Consider the following 19,088-nt stretch of genomic DNA (forward strand, 5'->3'; position numbering starts at 1 on the left):
TGGTTTATTGGCATTTTATAATTTGTCCTTTCAATCATATCCAGATCTCTGAGTGTTTTTATACATTTCTGTGTTATGTGAGATGATGGCATTTCTAGCATCTTTATTTCAGGTAGTAAAATAAAATGTCCAAGAATCAAACTAGCCACATAGTAGTATCATTTCAAAGGTTCTTACAAAAAATGTTATATCATAGGGGATTGCTCCTATATCAATAAGATTTCCCCAACCAACTTTTAATGTGCCCCCCCCCCGATTATTGATATTGTCATTTTCTTTTATTTTTTAAGCAAAAGTTTCAAAATTTTTAGGTGTGTCAGCTCAGATATCTTCATTCTATGACTCGCTGTCCCACTCTTTCCCAAACATGGCCCTGAAATGGCATAGAAAACTTACTAGGTTTGAGAATTTCACCTTCCCTGGAGCTTCACTATTCCTAAGCATTCTCAGCTTTCCAAGTATGGTAATGAAAGTCAGTCACCTTCTTTCAAGGATGTCCTCTGACTTTCCAGCTTTACCTTAAGTTAATGGATAATGATGTTCTAATTTCATTGTCATTTTTCCATGTCATCAGTGGTCCCCAGGATGGTCACACAATTCTGTGCTCTGAAGAATTATGATTAATGGTTTTGGTTTTTGTAGCCTTCTCCAAATGCATATGTTATGACTCTTTCCTTTGTCCATTTTGTTCCCCAAGCACAGTTCTTCTAATTGTCCTTAACCTGTTCTCTACCTTCAGGTCTTTTTACTTTTTCCTTTGCATGAATTTTTTCCCACCTTTTCAAAAAATGTTTTCACTATATTTTATTTTATTTATTTATTTATAGTATTTATTTATTTATTTTATTTATTTTGCTATATTTTATTCTGAGAGGGAATATAATACACCCTCTAGAGAAGAACCCTCTTCTGTTCTTGCAGAGCACTAATTATATTTTTTATATTATTTTTCCATAATGTGAAATTATTTTCTCACTGTGTGTTAAATCACTTATTTTAAGCACCTTATCAAATGCCCCTTCCTTCCAAGATACACATTATATAATTCAAGGGGCCTGTGTGCTGCATATTAATCTTGTGTGTTACTGCTCACATGTCTGGGCCATAGTAGAATTCAAGTATTCATTCACTGAATGAATCTTCTTCAGTTAAGCACCTGTCTGAACTACAGTGTGGTAGCTTAGCTTCCTGACTACTCCAGAATATTTGTTGTCATTGATGTAGAAATAAGTGAAGATAGTCCTTCAATATTAAATAAAATTCACACAAATAAAAACTACCTATAAGAGCTGACCCATGAGTGAAAGCCCCATTTTCTTTTTATGTAGACCTGTGTAAGTTCAATATAAGCATAACTATGATGATGGTTCTAAGAACTTATCAGCCCAGCTTTTCTAATTGGACCCTTTTCCTTTTCTTTGAATCTATTTTTTATTCACTGCCAAATTCTAATCGTTTGGTTTCGAAATTAATGAAAATAGATCACAAATGGTAAAATTATTTCCAATTTACTGGATTCCAATTTAAACATTCTTGCTGGATAATGTTTTTAATTCTAGGCTTAAATTTTAAGCTCTTGATAAATTAACCCAAGTGGAACCAAATTACAACAGGCATTCTTTTAAGTGTTAGAATTATATTCTGAAATAGCTATTATCAATTTTCTCCATTTTACCATTCAGAAAACTGAGGCAGACATGTGGCATAAGTTGATGAGGATCAACACAGCTAGTAAGTGTTTGTTGGAGTCAGCTGAGCAGTATGGCTTGAGAGCCAGTTGTTTTAAATGCTGCCTTTTATTACCTCTCAGAATTTTAGATATTCTGGTCTTTTCCATATTAAATAAGACAATTTGAAATGGACAACAATAACATAAGTTTAGATAATCAGAAATAGTAGCACAGAGTTACACTTTCATTTTGAGGGAGTAAGTGTGAAATCATAGGACAGTCAATAGAAGTGGGTCCGGTAGTACCCAATACCTAATAACCCGCTTGCTTAGAAAGAATTAATTAAAAATCAAAGAGAAAAAGTGGCATGATTTTGAATAACTGTAACTGAGAGAGGTACTCAGACTGAGAATAGATTGATAAAATATACTACTGTGTCCTGATGACAAAACTATTTGAATAATAATCAGGAAGAGTTTAGATCTTAATGGAAACATAATTGTAATATATACTCATAATGACTTGGTGTACCCATGATGACTTACAGACCGTTAATGAATAATCCTACACAATATTCTATACAAATATGAGTCAATAGTAGCAAGAAAGATTATTTATGAGGAAATGCCAAGAGAGAATATTTCTCTATTTTACAGTATAGTTTGGTAGCAAATAAGATTAGTGTACGGAAGATAATCAATTAATGGGAGAGAGAGCTATAGACATTTTCAAAGAATATACTGAATCGACTTGAAACTGAAGAAACAAAAATAGGAAAAATGGTGGGGCAATTATAAAATCATTAAGCATTCTGGAGGAGTATTTGTGGGAATGTATATTACTTAGAAAGTTTCAAAGGATTGTAGCAACATAATTAAATAAGTTAAACATGTAAGAATATGTTACAAAGAGATTACAGGAAGGCCTCTGGAAGACATATCATGACAGTTTTTAAAATTTGCATCTGCTTTCTCCGAAGACATTTTGCTAAAAACCATCTCAATTTCCAATGTTATGAAGTTAAAATAAGTTCAGTCTTACTGTTGCAGAGATATAGATAGCCCTGTTCACTGAAACCTACAAATGCATGGCAGCTTAATGAAAGTCAGAGGTAGTAAGTCAGTAACAACACTTCTAATAAAGCTAATAAGACTGAACAACAGAGTAACCTTATATGAGTGAACATAGTGAATAAGATGACGTAATTGTGGAGACATTTCATTACCAAGCAAATATATTAAAAATAAATCATCTATGTCAGCTATCATCTAAAGCAAGTTTTTTAGAATAAGTCTAGTCAGTGCTAATTAATACTTTATATTACAAATAGAAGGTGTAGAGATTCAGTCTTCTAGAAAGAGGGTTAATATCTCTTTTCTTCATAAATATTAAAAAATTGTTACAGAAAGAGTTGATTGTTTTAGAATTTGTGAGAAGTCAAAACCTGGAGGAATTGTTCTCTGATCCTCTTGGTTCTTATGCCATAGATCATTGGGTTCACCATGGGTGGAACAAGGATATAGATGTTAGCCACAAAGATGTGAATATGAGGAGCTACATTATGTCCAAATCTGTGAGTAAGGAAGGAGAAAAAGGCTGGAGTATAGGCCACCAGGATCACACACACATGGGATCCACAAGTGCCCAGGGTCTTGAGCCGAGCAGCTTTGGATGGAAGATGGAAGACAGTGTAAAGGATGACAACATAGGAACAGAGGATTAATAGGAAATCTAAACCTCCAGTGAGGAAGGCAGCAGTTAGGCTGTATGTTCTGCAGATCCTGGTCTCTGCACAAGCCAGCTTGATCAGAGCCATAAATTCACAGTAGGTGTGAGGGATGACATTAGTTCTGCAGTAGGGAAGCCACCGAAGCATAAAGGGTTGAGGACAGAAAAGCACGACTCCACGGAAGACGATAGCCAGCCCCAAGTTCTGGATGACTCTGTGTGTCAGGATAATGGAATGTCTCAGAGGATTGCAGATTGCCACGTACCTATCAAAGGCCATGGCCAAGATAAACCCTGAGGCCATGCTGCATAGTGAGTGAATGAGAAATACTTGGACAAGGCAGGCTTCAAAATAGATCTCCCTGTCATGGAACCAAAAAATGCTGAGGATTTTGGGCATAGCAGTAGTGGAAAGGATCAAGTCGGCCACAGAGAGCATACAGAGGAAGAAGTACATGGGCTCATGCAGGTTGGAGTCTGTTCTGATAATAAAGAGAATGGAGAAATTTCCCAGGAGAGCAGTTAAATAAATAAGGCAGAAGGGCATTGATATCCAAGTGTGGATGGCCTCCATCCCTGGAATGCCAATGAGAAGAAAGGTACTGGGATGAAAGCTGATGTTGTTTGGCAGTGACATGATGAAAAATACGGGCTGTGTTCAGTTGCAGAATATGTCTATACTTTCATATTCGTATGACCATTTATTTACTGATAACTTCATTTATTAATATAAATCTTGAAAAATTTTTATACTCTAAAATGATAAATAGGACATAATTCCTAATTTCAAATTAACATTCTAATGGGGAGAAACTGATACAAACCAGTGATTAATTTCCCATATGATAAATGCGGTAAAAGGTTTATGAACAAAGAGGTAGAGATATTTATTCTACTTCTATAAGTCAGAGGATTCACAGATAAGATGTTTAGTCTTGGTTCTGAAGCACTCTGGACCTTTAAGATAAAGAAAAAATTGTAACATAAGTAAAATCACAATCAGATGATGGTAACCTTAACTGTATTAACCCTCTTGAAAATTAATTTGTTCAAGACTATTTGTGAAATGGGCCTTCCTTGGTGGATCGGATGGAAAAGAATCCTCTTGCAATACAAGAGACCTGGGTTTGATCCCTGGGTCAGGAAGATCTCCTGCAAAAGGAAATGACAACCCACTCCAGTATTCTTGCCTGGGAAATCCCATGGACAGGGGAGCCTGCTGGGCTCTAGTCCATGGAGTCACAAAGAGCTGGACATGACTAAGTGACTAATACTTTCATTTGTGAAATACAGTGTTCCCTCAGTATGCATGGAGGATTGGTGCCAGGACCCACCATGGATAGTAAAATCCTCAGATGCTCAAATCCCTTAGTCAGCCATCTGTATCCTCAGTTCCACATCTGTACATGAAACCAACCCTGGATCATGTAGTAGCAGTACATGTATTTATTGAAAAGAACAGTGTGCAAGTGGACTTGTGCAGTTCAAACTCATATTCAAGTGTCAATTGTCCCTTGAAATGGCAATGACATTACAGAATGAAGAGAACACAAGACTGTCCTAAATTTCACTTGACTGTCCACGGTGCCACATCAATTAGCATGCTTTGATGAATAATTTTAATTGCACATAGTCTAGACTCTTTTTCCACAGAATGAGAACTCTAAAAGTGATAGCAGAAGGTTCTAAATTAGGACACATTCTGCATCTGTCTCCTCAGATTATGTTAAAATTAAGAGCCACCTTCCTCCTATGGAAGGTAACTATTTTGAACCTCTTTCAACCATCCTCTTTCAACCAATATCTCATTTCTCCTTCAAACATTGCCTCTTTTCTCCATCCTTTCCATCTGATAAGTTCAAACTTCAGAGTTCTGGAGGTATCAGAATTTAGCAATATATAGCTAAATTGTGTCGTGCTGACAAGTACCACTGTTAATTCTGAGGACACCAGCTATGTAAGAGCAACAGTGGCAGCACATTTGCCCATGGAGAGATACAAGTCAAAACAAGGAAAACCAGCTGAAAATACAGGGAGTAGAGCCTGCAAAATAATAAGTGCATATTGTATCACTCATATTCCAAGATGACTAGAGAGATAATTAAGCAGATAAGTTCACTTCTGTTAGGAAATATATAGATGTATAACTTCTCATAACTATGCTGTTTGCCTAATTCAAATGTAGGCCAGGGAGCTAAAAAGGACTAGAAGTCCTAACACCTAGAAGATGGCATGGGGGCAGAAATAAACATATCTCTCAGTTTTGGAGTTGGCAACCACTGAGGAGCTTTCTCATTTGAAATTGAATAAGAGAAAAGACAATAAGGGAAATCTAAAATTATTTGCTAATGAAGCTGTAAATTGTCTTAATACATATGGTTTAAGATTTACTTTGAATAATAGCTTTACTTCAGCAAATAAAAGTTTAGAAAGTAGATATTAGCATGTAAAGGATAGGCAAAACACGTACATTATTGTGCAGTTAAGTTTCCTCTTCAGAATAGCTCTTCATTTAAAGACTAAATCAAGTTCAGAGCAACACCCCCTTATGTGATTATAAGATATGAAAACATGCCATCTGCATGGCATAATTCCAATTCTAAAATTTGTAATAAATTCCTGGTCTGCATTGTTTTTGTTATATAAATGATAAAATCAAATAACAAAACCTTGAATTAGAAATTTTAAAATAACACCAGTAATAATTTTGAGTAAACAGGAGGAAATAAATGATGAGAAGAAAGAGAAAAATATAAAAAGTGGGATATAGCAAACAAGTGAGAAAAAAAAAAAAAAAAGTAAGAGCAGGCCCATACATACTTGCTTAGAATTTTTTTTTTTTTTTTTCTTTGTCACATTGCCACTGTAGGAACTGACTTTTCTCAGTGGATCACAAAGCTCCTGCTTCCACTTCAGCAATAATAATATATACTTAGACTTCATGTGCAAGTAGCATCCCTGTTGCAGAATCTGAGAAGAAAGTAATACTTACACAATTTCTGTCCTCCCAGGTACCGCTCTCTGCAGCACAGCCTAAATTTCTTCAGTCTTATCTCCCAGATAAATAGATTTGATAACATGGCTTATTCTTGAGTTTGTTGTACATACCAAATGCTGATGTGGGTTCTTCGCCCTGGAGTTTGATTGAACAGGTCAAGGAGCAGTTACTGTTATGTCTCCTTTTTTCAGTGGCATTACTTATCCTTAGAGAAACTCAACTGAATGCCATGCCTTTCCTAGAGATATGATCAGATAGGAAGTCTAAATTCTTGGAGAAAAGGAAAATCCTAGAGAAGTAAGATCTAGTGGTGAAGGAATATCAGCTTTGATTCAAACCATGAATTGACAGAAATAAGGAGAGAGATGTAATGAAAAATATTGTATAACATCTTGTCAATTCAATGAGGATGTTTATTTATAGAAGATACTAATCATCACTCAATTATTTTCTCACCACCTACTATTCTAAACCATTAATTTTAAATTAATTTTAATATCACTGTCATTGAATTTTAATATCACTCTGTTTTCTGATCCCTTTGGCCGTGATGAAAAAACCCAGGGTGTCTTGTTCCACAACTCTAAGTAATGAAGAAAGATGCTGAAGTGGTTGTATTATCCTTCACCCCATCTGTCCTATATCATCAGAACAGGTTTGTCATAATTCAAATCTACTTCTTCTCAACTAACCTCAATTATATTAATAGTTCTAGGATCACAGGCTCCCAGGAGCCAAGAAAGTGGCCCATGTGTGCATGGATTCCCTGTGGAGTCTAAGATATACCAGAGTTGAGCTTCTTGAGCAGGGGATCGGGTTATTCTCACACCACTTTGACAAGAGCCAGGAAGATAGGAATAAATAGATAACTTTTTCAGTGGATTATGTCTCACTGTATAAGTAATTTCATTAGGGATATATTGATTGGTAACAAATACTTAAAGATATGCTTGTTTCACAAAATTCTTTCAAGTTTTTGACAACATTGGCTTTATGTAATAATTTATGACTTATTTGAGTACATGTATTCCTAATTTCCTCTGAGAAAATATAATGGAACAGAGATCTTTCTTAAAAGAAATGATAGAGTTTTCATAATTGTAATTATAATGGTCACAAAATATGTCATTGAATTTTGTTGCATAGTTTACTTAACCATTCTCCAGTTCCTGAATATATGTATTATTTTATTGTTTTACTAACTAGGAAAAAGTATCAAGATTAATTCTTCATGTAGTATGATAAAAATAATAAAAATTCACAAAACCATGTGCATCTACTGCTCTGAACATTGCTGTGCTAAGAAACTATGATCTCTAGCTCCATTATCATACATATGGAAATTTTTCACATTCCTGAATTTATTCATAAAAACAACTATTTTAGTCATCAAATCAACTCTTTTACATGTACTAGGACATAGTAATAGTATAGAGACTAGAAATGTAATAAAGCAGACAAGGTCCTTCATTTTAGGAATATTTGGTGTAGTAATTAAAATCAACAATAGACAAATAAGGGAACATAATATTTCAGGAAATAAAAAGTTATTTTCCAACATGAATTTGCTGTCTACAAAGCTTAGAATTTTTATCTTGAGTTTGATAGCAGTAAATTTCTTTAACATTGAAGTTTTAAAAAAATCTATTTACTTTTCTATACCATGTGTCGTATAAGTTTGGATTTTTTTGTGTTTCCTTAATTCTAGTAATTATTACTCATTTGTAAAATATTTTCTCCTCTCATTTATTATTTACCTTCTTCTACCTTTCTTGATATATGTATTTTTGGCCATTCTACTTCACTCCTCCAACTATTCAAATTTTTCCATTTTCTGATGATTATTAATTAGTAATTTCATAATTATTTTATGATCTGTTACCTGACAGTTTTTAGGGGTGTGTGTTGGAAAGTAAAATTGTATTTTTATGTGCAGTTTCATAAATAGTGACTAGATCAATTCTACTAATTGTCTTTTTTCTTCCCAAATACTCTTTAGAATCCTATCAAAATTAAGTTTCCTATGGCCACCATAGTAAGTTACCACAGATTTAATGGCTTAAAACAACATAAAATTTTTGTTTAATTCTGTATTTTAGAAATTCAACACATATGTCACTGGACTAAAGGTTTCATTCTTTCCCAGAGGTTTTAGGATAGAATCAATTTTATTGACTTTCCAGCTTTTAGAGTCTGCTCTTATTCCTTGGCTCAGAGTCTCCTTGCATCTTCAAGGCTAACAATGGATAATTAAGGTTTTATCACCATGTATCACTAAAACAATGATTTCTCTGCTGCTTCTCACTTCCACTTTTAAGGATCCTTACGATTACATTGGACCTGCCTAGATAAGCTAGAGCATTCTCCATATTTTAAGATCAGGTGATTATTAGACATCAGTAACATAAATAACCCTTTACCATGTGAAGTAACATTAAGTTCCGAGGACTTGGATGTGGATATATTTCAGTTCAATTCAGTTCAGTCGCTCAGTCGTGTCCGACTCTTTGCGAACCCATGAATTGCAGCACGCCAGGCCTCCCTGTCTATCACCAACTCCCGGAGTTCACTCAACCCATGTCCATCGAGTCAGTGATGCCATCCAGCCATCTCATCCTCTGTCGTCCCCCTTTCCTCCTGCCCCCAATCCCTCCCAGCATCAGAGTCTTTTCCAATGAGTCAACTCTTCGGATGAGGTGGCCAAAGTCCTGGAGTTTCAGCTTTAGCATCATTCCTTCCAAAGAAATCCCAGGGCTGATCTCCTTCAGAATGGACTGATTGGATCTCCGTGCAGTCCAAGGGACTTGAAAGAGTCTCTCCAACACCACAGTTCAAAAGCATCAGTTCTTCGGTGCTCAGCATTCTTCACAGACCAAAACTCACATCCATACATGATCACAGGAAAAACCATAGCCTTGAATAGACGGAAATTTGCTGGCAAAGTAATGTCTCTGCTTAGAAATAGAGGAAAACAACAGAATGGGAAAGACTAGGGATCTCTTCAAGAAAATCATAGATACCAAAGGAACATTTCATGCAAAGATGAGCTTGATAAAGGACAGAAATGGTATGGACCTAACAGAAGCAGAAGATATTAAGAAGAGATGGCAAGAATACACAGAAGAACTATACAAAAAAGATCTTCACGACTCAGATAATAATGATGGTTTGATCACTGACCTAGAGCCAGACATCCTGGAATGTGAAGTCAAGTCGGCCTTAGAAAGCATCACTACGAACAAAGCTAGTGGAGGTGATGGAATCCCAGTGGAGCTATTTTAAATCCTGAAAGATGATGCTGTGAAAGTGCTGCACTCAATATGTCAGCAAATTTGGAAAACTCAGCAGTGGCCACAGAACTGGAAAAGGTCAGTTTTCATTCTAATCCCTAAGAAAGGCAAGGCCAAAGAATGCTCAAACTACCGCACAATTGCACTCATCTCACACACTAGTAACATAATGCTCAAAATTCTCCAAGCCAGGCTTCAGCAGTATGTGAACCATGAACTTCCTGATGTTCAAGCTGGTTTTAGAAAAGGCAGAGGAACCAGAGATCAAATTGCCAACATCCGCTGGATCATGGAAAAAGCAAGAGTTCCAGAAAAACATCTATTTCTACTTTATTGACTATGCCAAAGCCTTTGACTGTGTGGATCACAATAAACTGTGGAAAATTCTGAAAGAGATGGGAATACCAGACCACCTGATCTACCTCTTGAGAATTTGTATGCAGGTCAGGAAGCAACAGTTAGAACTGGACATGGAACAATAGACTGGTTCCAAATAGGAAAAGGAGTTCATCAAGCCTGTATATTGTCACCCTGTTTATTTAACTTATATGCAGAGTACATCATGAGAAACGCTGGACTGGAAGAAACACAAGCTGGAATCAAGATTGCTGGGAGAAATATCAATAACCTCAGATATGCAGATGACACCACCCTTATGGCAGAAAGTGAAGAGGAACTCAAAAGCCTCTTGATGAAAGTGCAAGTGGAGAGTGAAAAAGTTGGCTTGAAGCTCAACATTCAGAAAACAAATATCATGGCATCTGGTCCCACCACTTCATGGAAAATAGATGGGGAAACAGTGGAAACAGTGTCACACTTTATTTTTCTGGGCTCCAGATGGTGACTGCAGCCATGAAATTAAAAGATGCTTACTCCTTGGAAGGAAAGTTACGACCAACCTAGATAGCATATTCAAAAGCAGAGACCTTACTTTGCCAACAAAGGTTCATCAAGTCAAGGCTATGGTTTTTCCTGTGGTCATGTATGGATGTGAGAGTTGGACTATGAAGAAGGCTGAGCACCTAAGAATTGATGCTTTTGAACTGTGGTGTTGGAGAAGACTCTTCAGAGTCCCTTGGACTGCAAGGAGATCCAACCAGTCCATTCTGAAGTAGATCAGCCCTGGGATTTCTTTGGAAGGAATGATGCTGAAGCTGAAACAGTAGTACTTTGGCCACCTCATGTGAAGAGTTGACTCATTGGAAAAGACTCTGATGCTGGGAGGGATTGGGAGCAAGAGGAGAAGGGGACGACAGAGGATGAGATGGCTGGATGGCATCACTGACTCGATGGACGTGAGTCTGAGTGAACTCCGGGAGTTGGTGATGGGCAGGGAGGCCTGGCGTGCTGCAATTCATGGGTTCGCAAAGAGTCAGACACGACTGAGTGAGTGATCTGATCTGATCTGATCTCTGATGTGATCTACGTTGGTCATAACTTTCCTTCCAAGGATTAAGCGTCTTAATTTCATGGCTGCAGTCACCATCTGCACTGATTTTGGAGCCCAGAAAAATAAAGTCTGACACCATTTCCATTGTTTTCCCATCTATTTCCCATGAAGTGATGGGACCAGATGCCATGATCTTCATTTTCTGAATGTTGAGCTTCAAGCCAACTTTTTTCCTCTCCACTTGCACTTTCATCAAGAGGCTTTTGAGTTCCTCTTCACTTTCTGCCATAAGGGTGGTGTCATCTACATATCTGAGGTTATTGATATTTCTCCCAGCAATCTTGATTCCAGCTTGTGTTTCTTCCAGTCCAGCGTTTCTCATGATATACTCTGCATATAAGTTAAATAAACAGGGTGACAATATACAGCCTTGATGAACTCCTTTTCCTATTTGGAACCAGTCTGTTGTTCCATGTCCAGTTCTAACTGTTGCTTCCTGACCTGCATACAAATTTCTCAAGAGGCAGGTCAGGTGGTCTAGTATTCCCATCTCTTTCAGAATTTTCCACAGTTTATTGTGATCCACACAGTCAAAGGCTTTGGCATAATCAATAAAGCAGAAATAGATGTTTTTCTGGAACTCTCTTGCTTTTTCCATGATCCAGCAGATGTTGGCAATTTGATCTCTGGTTCCTCTGCCTTTTCTAAAACCAGCTTGAACATCAGGAAGTTCATGGTTCACATACTGCTGAAGCCTGGCTTGGAGAATTTTGAGCATTACTTTACTAGCGTGCGAGATGAGTGCAATTGTGCGGTAGTTTGAGCATTCTTTGGCATTGCCTTTCTTAGGGATTGGAGTGAAAACTGACCTTTTCCAGTCCTGTGGCCACTGCTGAGTTTTCCAAATTTGCTGACATACTGAGTGCAGCACTTTCAAAGCATCATCTTTCAGGATTTGAAATAGCTCAACTGGAATTCCATCACGTCCACTAGCTTTGTTCGTAGTGATGCTTTCTAAGGCCGACTTGACTTCACATTCCAGGATGTCTGCTCTAGATGAGTGATCACACCATTGTCATTATCTGGGTTGTGAAGATCTTTTTTGTACAGTTCTTCTGTGTATGCATGGCACGTCTTCTTAATATCTTCTGCTTCTGTTAGGTCCATACCATTTCTGTCCTTTATAGAGCCCATCTTTGCATGAAATATTCCCTTGGTATCTCTAATTTTCTTGAAGAGATCCCTAGTCTTTCCCATTCTGTTGTTTTCCTCTATTTATTTAGGAAGCCACTATTCTCCCTGCTAAAGGAGTGCTTTTATTATTTTTTAAAAGTGTGTTTATGTTTTGTCTCAAGTCTAGATTTCAAAAATGTATGTATCCGTTCAGTTCAGTCACTCTGTCATGTTTGAGTCTTTGCAACCCCATGAATCTCAGCACGCCAGGCCTCCCTGTCCATCACCAACTACCAGAGTTCACTCAGACTCATGTCCATCAAGTCAATGATACCATCCAGCCGTCTCATCCTCTGTCGTCCCCTTCTCCTCCTGCCCCCAATCCCTCCCAGCATCAAAGTCTTCCAGTGAGTCAACTCTTCGCATGAATTGGCCAAACTACTGGAGTTCAGCTTTAGCATCATTCCTTCCAAAGAAATCCCAGGGCTGATCTACTTCAGAATGGACTGACTGGATCGTCTTGCAGTCCAAGGGACTCTCAAGAGTCTTCTCCAACACCACAGTTCAAAAGCATCAATTCTTTGGCACTCAGCCTTCTTCACAGACCAACTCTCACATCCATACATGACCATGGGAAAAACCATAAACTTGACTAGACGGACGCTTGTTGGCAAAGTAATGTCTCTGCTTTTCAATATGCTATCTAGGTTGGTCATAACTTTCCTTCCAAGGAGTAAGCATCTTTTAATTTCATGGCTGCAGTCACCATCTGCAGTAATTATGTATTAATAATTGATATATACAGTATATGTATAGTATATATAGTATAATATATGTAATATATATATAATGTCATATATTATATAAATATGTATATTACTTATATATATATGTAATTATACAATATATTGTGTAATTGTAACTAGTTATATGCTTCCCATGTGGTGCTGCTGCTGAGTCGCTTCAGTCGTGTCTGACTGTGTGCGACCCCATAGACAGCAGCCCACCAGGCTCCACCCTCCCTGGGATTCTCCATGCAAGAACACTGGAGTGGGTTTCCATTTCCTTCTCCAATGCATGAAAGTGAAAAGTGAAAGTGAAGTCGCTCAGTCGTGTCCAACTCTTAGCGACCCCATGGACAGCAGCCCACCAGGCTCCTCTGTCCATGGGATTTTTCCAGGCAAGAGCACTGGAGAGGTGTGCCATTGGTAAAGAACTTGCCTGCCAGTACAGAAGACTTAGGAAATCTGGGTTCCATCCCTAGCTCGGGACAGTCCCTTGGAGGAGGGCATGGCAACCACTCCAATATTCTTGCCTGGAGAATCGCATGAACAGAGGAGCCTGTTGGACTACAGTCCATATATGTATTCATTAATAATTATAATATATAGAGAACCCCAGGGACGGGGGAACCTAGTGGGCTGGTGTCTATGGGGCTGCACAGAGTCGGACACGACTGAAGTGACTTAGCAGCAGTCCGACTCTGTGCGACCCCATTGACGGCTGCCCATTAGGCTCCTCTGTCCCTGGGATTCTCCAGGTAAGAACACTGGAGTGGGTTGCCATTTCCTTCTCCAGTGCATGAAAGTGAAAAGTGAAAGTGAAGTTGTTCAGTCGTGTCTGACTCTGCTACCCCATGGACTGCAGCCCACCAGGCTCCTCCATCCATGGGATTTTCCAGGCAAGAGTACTAGAGTGGGGTGCCATTGCCTTCTCCCAGCAGCAGCAGCAACAGCTAATTTATATATATATATATATATATATATATAGTTATAACTAATTTATGTATATTTGTTTTGTTTCAAAAGATTCAAATATATGTTTATTTTAGTATCCATTTGACAGAAAATTACTAGTAAATATATATTTATACCACTAAAATGTTTAAGAAGAGTTAAGTAATGATACCTAATGCTTATAAAAAAGAACATTTTGTCTTCAATTATAATTATCTTTCTTCAATTATACAATTTTCATTTTAAATTTAAGCAATATTCCAGTTTCTTCCTGAATATTTAAATCTTACTTTCTATTTTCTTGAATATGTTTATTCACAGTTATTTTAAAGCCTATCTAAAAATTCTATTTTTGAATCCTCTATGTTTATTCTTGTATTATTATTTTTTAATATTAGTCTTATGTTACATATCTGTGTTTCCTTTTCTGCTTGGTTATGCTACAGCCAAATATTTTCTGTAAAATTAAACTAGAAATAATTTAAGCCTAGGATAATGACATGTAATATTACACAAGTTTACAGCATTTGTATACACTTCTGGCAGATGGTTATTGGCATTAATAATCTCATATCTCTTTAATAAAATCACAATTTGAGGTTACTGACACCTATTTTAGTCCCTCTAAGAACATATCTATTTGTGATTCACCCGTCCATCTAGGGAAGATCCCATATAGGCCGGGTGTTAGAAGCCGCCCAGCTCTAATATCTATTTTAGTTCCTTAGTCCCTTTATTTTATTGTGTAGTCTTACTATTCTTAGTTATTTTATTCCACTAAGGAGTTTTCAGCTGGAACCCTTCAACCTCCCATTGTGTATCTAAATTCAGCAGCCATCAGATGTAGAGTCAGAGTTTCCTTGCATTCGTCCACTTGTGCCTCCCTTAGGCTTTCTCTGTTCCTGTGGAAATTCCCGCTGTCTCATCCTGAACAACATCCATCCCTTAGGCTCACAGGCCCTTACTCCTTAATGTACCATTAGTGGCTCTGGTTCCCTCAGGCTTTCAGGGACCCCATATAACCAGGAAAAATGAAAAGCTTCTTTCATCACAGATGTGTAAGTGGAAACGTTCTATACCCCTTAGAAAACTCTGTCTCCAACTTCAGCACTTTAATATGGGCAAAAAACCAAAGCATTGAAAGTTGTTTAACTGACGAATAAACAGAAGTGGCCAACAGACAGGAGTAAGTCTGTTATGGGGCAGAAGGGCAAAGCTGGAAGGCAAAATAGCTATCAGTTTTGTTGATGGAAAGAAGCGGATAACTGTGGCTCAGGGAAAGAGATTGGTTATGGGTAGTTGGAGACAGGGAATTTGAGTGAGGTGAAAAAGTAATGAACTTTGTGGGAAAAAAATTGTATAATGTGATGCAGTAATGTGAGAAGAGATGTGTTTGGGTATTTTAGATAAGCAGAACAGCATATTTGAATACAGTCCTGAGAAAGGGCCTTGGGTTATTTTATACAAAAAGAAAGAAGGAAAGAATGGAATTTGGGAATGAGAGTGGAAATGAGGTCAAAGCTAGTAAAACTGTGTAAGAGGCAACCTAGGGCATTTGAGCATGAGAGCACATAATGAACTGAAAGGAGAGTCTGGGCAAAATCCCATGTATAATCCACCTCCCTTTTTCTATACACAAGGAAGAAGGATCTTATAAATAATGACAATGGCTTCCCTTTTCTTCAGAGATAAGTAGGCAGCAATTAATACATTTTAAACACAGAAATGAACTGACTTACCTGTGTCTTTAAGAATTCATTGGCTCTAAGGAAAATTGATTTGAGGGAATGACATAAGAATGGAAGAAATGAGATTAGTTAAGTGGCCAATAAAATAGAAGAGGAATGTTGTGGTAAGCAACAGAAGTGAATAGGTTAAAGTACTCTGCACCTTGAAATGAGAGGACGTGGATTTAATAATCAAGGACAAAGCCTAGTTTTTACATTTGATCAATGGTGTAATATGAGTTACATTTACTACGATGGAAATATTAAGGCTATTGCCAAGAGTTCCTTCTTGGCCATGTGATCTTTCTTGTGTCTTTTAGACATAAAACAGAGACATCTGATAGACTATTTGATATCACTCTGGAGATCAGTAGAGAGTTAAGGATAGAGATGTATTGTGAAGTTATCAGTGGGTAGTTTTTAAAAACAATTACTAAACAGAATATTTTAGGAAAAAGTGTACTATATATTTGAAATAAAAACAAAAGGAACACCTAGGGTACTTTTAGTATTTAGAAATCTAGCACTGGAGTAGGAACCAATGAAGTTTTAAAGAAATCAGATCAGATCAGATCAGATCAGTCGCTCAGTCATGTCCGACTCTTTGTGACCCCATGAATCGCAGCACGCCAGGCCTCCCTGTCCATCACCAACTCCTGGAGTTCACTGAGACTCACATCCATCAAGTCAGTGATGCCATCCAGCCATCTCATCCTCTGTCGTCCCCTTCTCCTCTTGCCCCCAATCCCTCCTAGCATCAGGGTCTTTTCCAATGAGTCAACTCTTCGCATGAGGTGGCGAAAGTACTGGAGTTTCAGCTTTACCATCATTCCTTCCAAATAACACCCAGGACTTTTTGTAGGGTAAGAGGAAATAAAGCAAGCATGTTTTCAAAAATAATATGTATGTAAAATATTTTCAGAGGAGAGCATGGTCAACAGTTTTGCATACTGCTGAGAGTTATAATGAGAACAGGAACATTTTTTGGATTTGGTGACTAGGGATTATTGATTAATTTGACTAGAACTGTTGCATTTGGGGAGCATTTTGGGCAGGATGCTAGAGTAATAAGAGTGTATATTTTGTAGACCACAACTTCATAAGGTAGCATTCTTGTTGCAGTTCAGTTCAGTACATTTCAGTCACTCATTCGTGTCTGACTCTTGAGATCCCATGGACTGCAGCATGCCAGGCTTACCTGTCCAACAACAACTCCCAGAGCTTGCTCAAACTCATGTCCATTGAGTTGAAGATACCATCCAACCATCTCATCCTCTGCTGTCAACTTTTCCTGCCGCCTTCAGTCTTTCCCAGCATCAGAGTCTGATCCAGTGACTCTGTTCTTTACATCAGGTGGCCAAAGTATTGGAGTTTCAAGTTTGGCTTCAGTCCATCCAATGAATATTCAGGACTGTTTCCTTTGGGATAGACTGGTTGAATCTCCTTGCAGTTCAAAGGACTCTCAAGAGTCTTCTCCAATACCACAGTTCAAAAGTATTAATTCTTTGGCACTCAGCATTCTGTATAGTCCAACTCTCACAGCCATACATGACTACTGAAAAAACCATAGCTTTGACTAGACAGACCTTTGTTGGCAAATTAATGCCTCTGTTTTTAAATATGCTGTCTAGGTTGGTCATAGTTTTTCTTCCAAGGAGCAAGTGTCTTTTTATTTCATGGCTGCAGTCACCATCTACAGTGATTTTGGAGCCCCCCAAAATAAAGTCTGACACTGTTTCCACTGTTTCCCCATCTATTTGCCATGAAGTGATGGGACTGGATGCCATGATCTTAGTTTTCTGAATTTTGAATTTTAAGCCAACTTTTCACTCTTCTCTTTCACTTTCATCAAGAGGCTCTTTAGTTCTTAAACTTCTGCCATAGGGGTGGTATCATCTTCCTATCTGAGGTTACTGGTATTTCTCCTGGCAATCTTGATTCCAGCTTGTGCTTCATCCAGCCTGGCATTTCACATGATGTACTCTAAATATAAGTTAAATAACAAGGGTGACAATATCCAGCCTTGACATACTCCTTTCCCGATTTGGAACCAGTCTGTTGTTCCATGTTCAGTTCTAACTGTTGCTTCTTGACCTACACACAGATTTCTCAGGATGCAAGTAAGGTGGTCTGGTATTCCTATCTCTTTAAGAATTTTCCACAGTTTGTTGTGATACACACAGTCAAAGGCTTTGGCATAGTCAACAAAGCAGAAGTAGAATTGTTTTTGGAACTCTCTTGCTTTCTTGATGATCCAGTGAATTTTGACAATCTGATCTCTGGTTCCTCTGCCTTTTATAAATCCAGCTTGAACATCTGGAATTTCATGGTTCATATACTGTTGAAGCCTGGCTTGGAGAATTTTGAGCATTATTTTGCTAGCGTGTGCGGTAATTTGAGCATTTTTTGGCATTGCCTTTCTTTGGGATTGGAATGAAAACTGACCTTTTCCAGTCCTATGGCCACTGCTGAGTTTTCCAAATTTGCTGGCATATTGAGTGCAACGCTTTCAAAGCATCATCTTTTAGGATTTAAAATAGCTCCACTGGAATTCTATCACCTCCACTAGCTTTGTTTGTAGCGATGCTTCCTAAGGCCCACCTGACTTCACATTCTAGGATGTCTGGCTTTAGGTGAGTGATCACACCATCATGGTTATCTGGGTCGTGAGGATCTTTTTTGTATAGTTCTGTGTATTCTTGCCACCTCTTCTTAATATCTTCTGCTTCTGTTAGGTCCATACACTTTCTGTCCTTTATTGTGTCCATCTTTGCATGAAATATTGTCTTGGTATCTCTCATTTTCTTGAAGAGATCTCTAGTCTTTCCCATTCTGTTGTTTTCCTCTATTTCTTTGCATTGATCATTGAGGAAGGCTTTTTTTATCCCTCCTTGCTATTCTTTGGAACTTTGCATTCAGATGATTATATTTTTCCTTTTCTCCTTTGCCTTTAGCGTATCTTCCTTTCTCAGCTATTTGTAAGGCCTCCTCAGACAACCATTTAGCCTTTTTGCATTTATTTTTCTTGGGGATGGTCTTGACTACTGCCTCCGTGTACACGTGTCACGAACCTCCATCATAGTTCTTCAGGCACTCTGTCTATCAGATCTAATCCTTTGAATCTATTTCTCACTTCCGCTGTATAACTGTAGGATATTTGGTTTAGATCATACCTGAATACCTACTTTCTTCGATTTAAGTCTGAATTTGGCAATAAGGAGTTCATGATCTGAGCCACAGTTAGCTCCCAGCCTTGTGCTGACTCTATAGAGCTTCTCCATCTTTGGCTGCAAAGAATATAATCAGTCTGATTTCTGTTTTGCCACTCTCTGTCCAGTAAAAGTTCTTTGTTTTAAGGCTTTTCTCTCTCAGTTTT

At 37.8% G+C, this 19,088-nt stretch overlaps 1 protein-coding gene across 1 annotated transcript; it reads right to left on the reverse strand.

Moving 5' to 3' along the window:
* Positions 1-3,090: 3,090 nt before the first annotated feature.
* LOC113904928 (olfactory receptor 52D1-like) lies at positions 3,091-4,035 on the reverse strand. Its single transcript, XM_027561995.1, has one exon. It carries the CDS (start codon positions 4,033-4,035, stop codon positions 3,091-3,093), a length of 945 nt encoding a protein of 314 aa, XP_027417796.1.
* Between the last annotated feature and the right edge of the window lie 15,053 nt (positions 4,036-19,088).

Source organism: Bos indicus x Bos taurus, chromosome 15 (assembly GCF_003369695.1).
Source record: "Bos indicus x Bos taurus breed Angus x Brahman F1 hybrid chromosome 15, Bos_hybrid_MaternalHap_v2.0, whole genome shotgun sequence".
Lineage (NCBI taxonomy): Eukaryota > Metazoa > Chordata > Mammalia > Artiodactyla > Bovidae > Bos > Bos indicus x Bos taurus.